The sequence below is a fragment of the Amblyomma mixtum genome, chromosome 1 (genome assembly GCF_055824585.1).
Source record: "Amblyomma mixtum isolate Tamu chromosome 1, ASM5582458v1, whole genome shotgun sequence".
NCBI lineage: Eukaryota > Metazoa > Arthropoda > Arachnida > Ixodida > Ixodidae > Amblyomma > Amblyomma mixtum.
Genome location: NC_143012.1, coordinates 262,730,501 through 262,739,133, shown reverse-complemented (window position 1 = coordinate 262,739,133; position 8,633 = coordinate 262,730,501). Strand labels below are relative to the sequence as shown.

Below are 8,633 nucleotides of genomic sequence, written 5' to 3'. Positions count from 1 at the left end.
ACAAGAAAACGACGGAAAAAGGATTTACTGTGCTCTCTCTGGCCATAGAGGTTTAGAGATAACAGAAAGGAAAACAAAAATTATTTCAATGAGATGAATACAGAAAGAAAATCGGAGGGAAGACAACTCAAATTCAAAAACTCTAGGAGTGAGAAATAAAAAAGAATTCTATCTGATTAAAAAAAAAACGTTTCATTCAGTGAATAAAAACCGCTGACCTGATAATCTTCGTTGGAACTACAATGAAGAAGAGAAAGGTGGTAGAAGAAGCTTGCAGAACAAGGACAAACAAAAATATACTTGTTAGAGGAAGAATATGAAATCGATTGAAAAGGGACAGGGAGAAAGTAACTTTACTAATAGAATTAGTTTGCCACCGTCGGCTCAAGTGTAGAAGCTTGAAAATGTACATCTTGAGACGTTGCTTGGATTTTCTTTATGATGGTACTTTTAGCAATCGCAAAAAATATTGTTGTGTAATAAGGACTCTAGGAAAATTACAAACATTGGCTCGCTGTGGCACTAAACTGATAGTATGACAGAAGCCAACAGCCACCGTACGTCACACCTGCGGTAACTCAGGACGTTCTGCATCCGCCGCTTAGGAACGTGGGTGGCGCTGATGAACACTCTCAAGGTTAGGTTACTTGTAAACATAAATACCCCCGAAAGCAGAAGGTTTGACAGCCGTCGCCGTAGCTCAGAGGTAGAGCACCGGACGCGTAATTCGGAGGTCGTGGGTTCGGATCCCACCGGCGGCATGTGGTTGTTTTTTCTTGTGCTTTTCTAATCAATTAGCTTTAAGCGATGACATATTCAGTACTATTCTAAATTCATCAACACCACAAAATAAATAAATGAATTTAAAAAAAAATCCCCTGTGCCCTTTGGTTTCTGTGGCTGTTGGCTTCTGTCATATTTACAACGAGCCCCTCATTCCCCTTCCTTGTTTGCTTAATTGCTTAGCGAGGGCCTCAATTCTGGCAGCCTTGATGCCATGGGAAGCATAAGAGGGTTCTCACACAGCTTCCACCCTCTCCGTTCGATGACGTTCTACGTCACACCTGCGGTAACTCAGGTCGTTCTGCGTCCGCCGCTTAGGAACGTGGGTGGCGCTGATGAACACTCTCAAGGTTAGGTTACTTGTAAACATAAATACCCCCGAAAGCAGAAGGTTTGACAGCCGTCGCCGTAGCTCAGAGGTAGAGCACGGGACGCGTAATTCGGAGGTCGTGGGTTCGGATCCCACCGGCGGCATGTGGTTGTTTTTTCTTGTGCTTTTCTAATCAATTAGCTTTAAGCGATGACATATTCAGTAATATTCTAAATTCATCAACAGCACAAAATAAATAAATGAATTTAAAAAAAATCCCCTGTGCCCCTTGGTTTCTGTGGCTGTTGGCTTCTGTCATATTTACAACGAGCCTCTCATTCCCATTCCTTGTTTGCTTAAACTGATAGTAAGCCATTAATGATGGCTCATAAATGCTAAAGAAGATAATAATGTTCGTTTTTATCGATCGGCACAATAGTACATCCACTTTATTTGTCAACATCGGAGCTTTTCAACAGTTATCAAAAATCATATGCAATACTTATTAATAAATATTCACTATGTACCTTGCCAGAAAAGCAGCTTGAGCTTGTTTGTTTTCCATCCTGAAAATAGCTGCGCAGAGCGTACACAGGCGGGAATATCGGACGGAGAGGCACTGAGCACTGCATGAACACCAGTCGTTGCGCTTTCGTCGCTCATCCCCGTAAGCGTTCTGAGCTGTTAATTTCAATTATACAGCTTACCAAACACGGAAATTCGTTAAGTTTACAAAGACCATGGTGTTTCATTTGAAGAACTTCGCAAATGGCAAAAAAAAAATTGGTTCCTTGTTGTCTCATATTTAGAAGGTGGCAGTGACTCCGAAGCGGTCCACCTCGCTGGTCGGTTATGCATTTCGTAATTTTAACAGAGAAATAGCAGCGGTCCCCGCAAACGCTTGACCAAGACTCTGTCGCTACATGCGTTTAACCAATAGGCGGTAACAGCGTGAGTATTTCGGCTGATCAGCGCAAGGAGAAGTTATACAAACAACGATATTTGCTCACTGAAACTTTGACAGCTGATAAAAATAAACCAAAGATTCTGCTAAATAGAACAAAGAACATGCAGAGAGCAACATATACTAGCGCAGTGTCTTTCCAGAAATCGCTCTTAATTGGTTGGTGAATCTTCCGAGCTGTGTTACACGACGTAAAGAAAGTAGTCATCGTAGCCTGAGTTTCATGTACCAAGTCAATAAATGAAACTGCTCAGGAATAAATCACGATCCTAAAAAATGCGAAACATGCGGTTGCAAGCCTAAGTATCATGAGCAGCATGGAGAAAAATATGACTGCAGGAACCTTTTCGTCAACAGCAACAGCGCTGACGCGTGTATTAGTCGGATGTGCGGGCGAAGCTTCAAAAGTAAGTAGCCCTCGTTTCCACTGACGGCCAGCGGGAATTAGCGAAAAGGCGTCTTTGCGAAATCATGCATAGTGACGAAAGAAGTTGGCGACATGCGATGGTGCGAAGATGGGGCGGATATGTTTGGCATGGAAACCGTTCGATGCGGGCACTATTGAAAATATTCGAAATCGAGCACGTATTGATTGGCCTTCGAGTTGACACCTAATCAGACGGTAACTTAGATTTATATACAGATTTGAGAAAGCCCTCAAAGCCATGCTCGGAGCGTATAAGTGTAATTTCCTTTTCCTGTGACGGAGAGAATTTCAAGAGGAGAAATAAAGAGCTGTAATAACATCCAAAGGGAATGGCCAGTGAAGTAATCATGGAGGACCACAGTACTAGGTCGAAGTTTTCTGTGGTCCAATATTGAAGTGAAGCCATCCAAATCCTCAATTCCTAGCAATCGAAAGTGTTCACTCATTCGCAACTACAAAAAATGCCGAGTAACAATCACAAAGGAAGTGATCGTGCGAACTTTCACCGATAGATCACCGAGACCAGGTGCGACAAGCATGTTTGTCACGTGGTTCGCCTGACGGCGCCGTGCCACGCGTTGAAACAGCACGCTCTTTGCCATATTGTCATGCTCTTTGTCATGCGGGAAGAGAGAAACAGTTTAGTCAAGTAGAGTTTAACAGAGAAAGTAACTTAGCTAACAAAGTGCGGTAGTCCGATTGTTGCCCTACTTCAAAACAACATGGAGCACAACGCTGCAATCAACATTCAATACTACCAGTGGAACCATTTGAAATGGGAAAGCGGGAAAATGTACCACATTAACGAGAGTTTTAGGGCCTTACTGATATCGACATACCTGAATCTTTTTACATTCGAAGAAGCACAGAAAAGTGTGCCATGGCAATTCACGACGTAAACAGCCGACCACCCGTATTAAATGTTGCACGACTCCACGACGAAGTAACGATAAAAAGTGCGTGTAGATCCACTTATTACGGCAACCCATTAGCTGTCCGGGGCTCCAATATTCTTTCAACAGAGAGAAAATTTGAGTTTGTCCAATTTTATTACGCTAAGAAAGTGCTGAGACCGTTCTTAAGAACGCCTTCTTTAGCTTTTAGCGCCTTATGTTCCGTTTCTGCATATCGGCAGCACTGTGGGGTCTTCCGGAATTCCAGGGACCAGTGTCGAGATGGTTCCAGACTGTAACTATAAATTCTCTTATGATGTATTCTGCCAACGGCTCAACTGAAGGCCGAGGTTAGCGCTCCACGCAATAGAGAGGTAACTGAATAAAGCTTAGAAACTGTGTCGACCCCATAGAATTCATTAACCTTAACTAGCACGTACAATTTGCGATTTTCTGCTAGATATGAGGAGTGAGAGAGGGGGCGTCAGATTCTTTCCCGCTCGGGGAAGATCTCCTAGAGGACACATAGATCTTGACACATGCTGCAGGCTGTACGATACAACTCCAAAACGGATTGCGCTCTTAATACAGAGATCAAGTAGAGCTTCGAAATAGACGCTTGCCAGGTTTTGAACACTTGGACAGGGCGCAGATTTTCTTGGCGCATATTTTAAGAGCTGTGCTTAAGTCCCATCTCGACATATCGCGGGTGCATTCACGTGCGTAATTGTGACGTCGCATGCAGCCGACGTTTGCGAAGACGGGGGCATTACGCCATTCGTGTGGGCTCCAAGGAACAACGCGCGCATGTTTTTGGGAGATAATGGGTGGAGATTAAGGCATATAGCGGAAACGAGGTTAGCTCGCGAGCTTTATGGATTTACGAGGACGCCCAACGGGCCTGTGGCGCACACAAAGTCCTGGGAGCCCGGACAGGCTCTTGTCGTAGCCGCCTGGCTGCTCTAGGTGAAGGCTCTCGCGTAAGGTTGGCTGTAAGGAAAAATAAACCGTTTGGTAAACATTGCGTTGCTGCCGCGCCTGAATAAGCTTTTGAACAGATGCAACTCTTACGCGCATATCAGAGTAAAATGGCGCAGAGAACGTTGGCTTTGTTACGAATCAATGAGCCTCATGGCTTTTTCTATCCTTCCAAGTAAACCTGCACTTTGCCAAGCCTTACTGTGCGGCTCTGTCGGAGCGAGACATCTTGTTTGCGAGCCCGCTGCGTTACAAGTTTTCTACTGGTGCTCCTCTGCTTGTCATGAAAATATGGTCTTCTTTTCTGTGTGTGAAAACGCTTTGCTTGTTCCAGCTCTATAAGAGATCTCCGGGGGTTTGGTGTAGAAATTACACAAAATGCTGAGATTCGCTGTTGTTTGTTCTTTCCTTCTATTTTATTTTCATTTTATTCGCACAGCATCACTCACTATTGAAACGCCACACATTATAAGTATTACCTTTCAGACGCGAGCTTTCGGATGTTTGGCAGCAGTGCGCACATCGTACGCATCGCTCTAAATTCTACTGCCTTTGCAGGATCAACTACGGCGCCGTTCATCTGCCGAGAAGCTTGACCTTGGCGGCATATTGTCTTCGCACGGGCACCACCGTATCACTGTAGTGATAGGCGTATCGCAGCTTTGCCTGCTGGGATCTGTCTACGTGGGATTACCGCCAACGACCGCCTTTAAAAGAGAAGCCACATCGATCTGCTCTTCAGTTTGGCAGCAGTGCGCACATCGTACGCATCGCTCTAAATTCTACTGCCTTTGCAGGATCAACTACGGCGCCGTTCATCTGCCGAGAAGCTTGACCTTGGCGGCATATTGTCTTCGCACGGGCACCACCGTATCACTGTAGTGATAGGCGTATCGCAGCTTTGCCTGCTGGGATCTGTCTACGTGGGATTACCGCCAACGACCGCCTTTAAAAGAGAAGCCACATCGATCTGCTCTTCAGTTTGGCAGCAGTGCGCACATCGTACGCATCGCTCTAAATTCTACTGCCTTTGCAGGTAAGCGATTTACTTCTGTAGGTCGTCTTTTGACGCTACTCTGCGTACTGCTGCCAAACTTGAACCTGATTTCACCTTTGTTCGTTAAAATTGTAACCTTGTAATCCTCAAGCATGACGAAGGAAGTCATGAAAGCACTTGAGGATTTTAAACGAGAAATGAGGCACGAACTGCGCTCCGTGAAGGATAGCGTCAAATTCTGTAGTGACACGTGTGACGAAACAAAAGTGATTAGCTCCGAAGTTAAAGCACTCAGACAAGAGGTCAGCGAACTCTTGAAATGCAATGAAAGTCTGCGAAAGGAAAACCGGCGACTGACGCAAAGAGTTGAGGAACTTGAGCAGTACAGTCGTCTGAATAATTTAGAGATAAAAGGTGTCAATTCAACAGAAAGCCCCCAGGACATAGTGATGAAAATTGGTGAGCTCATCGAAGAGCCTGTCTCTGAGGGCGATATTGATACCTGTCACAGGGTTCCCACTCAGAAGTCTGATGAGACCAATATCGTAGTTCGATTTGTGAGAAGGGAGAAGCGACATGCTTTTCTTTCGAAGGCTAGGAAACACAGGATTACAAACGACAAACTCGGTTCCGATGAAAAAGATCCTGTGTTTGTTAATGAGCACCTCACGCAGACTAACAAGAAGTTGCTCGGGGCGGCTGTTGCACGCAAAAAGCAGGTTGGTTGGAAATTTGTTTGGACCTCCGGATGCAAAGTGCTTGCGCGCAAGAATGAGACGGGTGATGTGCTAAAGATCCGAGATCTGTCTGATTTAGACAAGATGACTGCTTAAGGTGTGTTTTGCTGATGAGAAAACTGTTGCTGTTTTTTTTTTCCTCATGTATTCCTCACCAACATGTCGTTATTATGACAATCATAGCTTTAACTTAACCTATTGCTCAGAGAGAACTAGATTTTCTGCAGTTCATTTTAATGTTCGTAGCATGAAAAATAAGGGCGACTGTATCAACTTGTTCTTTGAATCTTTAAAAGTAAAATTTGATGCAATCTTGTTTACAGAGACTTGGTTGACCACTAACAATGATCACGTTTTACTTCCTGGTTACAATTATAATGGTCTTGTTAGGTCGAGTGGCAGGGGCGGTGGTGTTGCAATTTATGTCAAAACTTGCTATCCACAAAGGGTCATAGAAGAGTTTTCGATCATGTCTGCAAACGTTGAATCTTTGGTCATAGCTTTGCCCCATACTATAGTTGCTACAGTATACAGGCCACCTGCTGGTAACCGACTACAATTTTTCCGGTTCTTGGAAAATATTTTGGAACACCTAACGTCTGCCAATCTTCCGTTTGTTCTTATGGGCGATGTCAACATAAACCTTATGTCTGATGACAATATCACACGTGAACTAAATAGTATTATTCATACATACGCATGCTCTAACAATATCACTTTACCCACACGAGTAACTCCATCTACTGCTACTTTGCTAGACATTTGCGTCACAAATGTATTACTTCCTGAAACTGTGTCTGGTGTGCTGATCAATGACATTAGTGATCATTTGCCAGTTTTCTGTTTTCTTCCTGCTAGATTATATAAACCTAAATTTTCTGTGATAACATATAAGACTAGAGATATTAATGAAGAATCTTTAGATAGATTCAAATCACTGGTTGACGATGTTTCCTGGGACACCATATACGAGATGACCGATGTAAATGATGCCTATGAAGCTTTTCTTCATAAATTTTTGGCATGCTATGATGAAGCTTTTCCGCAGAAGGAGAGGAAGGTTAAAAGTAAGAAGTTTAGAAAACCATGGATAAATAAAGCATTGTATGATAAAATTAAAACCAGGAATAAAATGTACAATAAATTTATTGAAACTAGAAATACTGATCTCTTTGCTGAATACAAGAAATATAGGAACAAACTAAATAAAGAACTGAAGACAGCCAAATCCGATTACTATGTTCAGCGCTTTTCGGCAATACGCAGTGACTCTAAGAAAGTGTGGTGGCAAGTAAATAATTTGCTGAATAGAAAAACTCGGTCTGAATTATCAGAAATAGTTACAGCAAACGGAGTATTGACTGACTCTGATTTAGCAACAGCAATGAATCAGTTTTTTGTTAATGTGGGCAATGCTGATTGCACTGACCCAATCTCGTGTGAAGCGTACTCAAACCTAATAACACCATTATCAAACTCTATCACCTTCTATTCTGTTACTCCCACTGAAGTAGCTGGTTTAATCAGAAACTTAAAAGACAACGCATCGGCAGGGCATGACGATATTAAGGCTTCTCCCGTGAAACACGTGGCAACGTCCATATGTGGTGTCTTAACGTACATTGCTAACCTTATGCTTACAACCGGCACGTTCCCAAACTACTTAAAAATAGCTCGTGTGTGTCCCGTACATAAGGGCGGAAACAGAAATGAAATATCAAACTATCGGCCGATCTCTGTATTGCCAGTGTTATCTAAAGTGTTTGAGGGAGTAATAAACGTTAGGCTCGAAAGCTTTTTTCATAAATACAATATTATCACTAGCTCGCAATATGGATTCAGGAAGAAAAAGTCTACAGAACAAGCATTGTTAACCATTAAAGAGAAAATAATTGATAATGTTGAATGTCGGAAATACACACTTGGTTTATTTCTTGACTTTCGAAAGGCCTTCGACTGCGTTCAGCATGACATTTTATTACAAAAACTGGCGGATTATGGAGTGCGTGGTATACCTCTTGACTTATTAAGAAGTTATTTGTATAACAGGCTACAGTATGTGCAAGTTCATGATTGCTCTTCCACTAGTATGATTATAAAACAAGGTGTTCCCCAAGGATCAATTCTGGGACCATTATTATTCATAATATATATTAATGACATAACTAATATTCCTGATTCACCCGATCTAATAATGTATGCTGATGACACAAATGCCTTTTTTACAGAATGTTCTTTGCCTAGATTAGCAATAAGGGTCAATGATTATTTAAATAGGTTAGAGAATTGGTTAATGGCAAATAAACTTGGCCTGAATCTCACGAAAACCACATACATAATATTTAGACCCATCAACTCTACTGTACAATGTGCTGTAGTTATAAAATACAAAAACAATATCATAGCACAAGTGTCCAACCACAAATTTCTAGGTGTTTGGTTCAATGAAAACCTTTCATGGAATGTGCAAGTTTCAAATTTAGTGAAAGATCTCAGTAAAACTGTAGGATGTCTTTACAAAATTACTAACTTAATACCAACTTG

At 42.4% G+C, this 8,633-nt stretch overlaps 1 protein-coding gene across 1 annotated transcript; it reads left to right on the top strand.

Annotated features, from left to right (window-relative positions):
• Window positions 1-5,504: 5,504 nt before the first annotated feature.
• On the top strand, window positions 5,505-6,185 carry LOC149371597 (uncharacterized). Its single transcript, XM_089580682.1, has one exon. It carries the CDS (start codon window positions 5,505-5,507, stop codon window positions 6,183-6,185), a length of 681 nt encoding a protein of 226 aa, XP_089436808.1.
• The last annotated feature ends 2,448 nt before the right edge of the window (window positions 6,186-8,633 follow it).

Bases quoted from the DNA above. Each gene is read 5' to 3' on its own strand.
- LOC149371597 (XM_089580682.1), top strand. From the start codon at position 5,505: ATGACGAAGGAAGTCATGAAAGCACTTGAGGATTTTAAACGAGAAATG.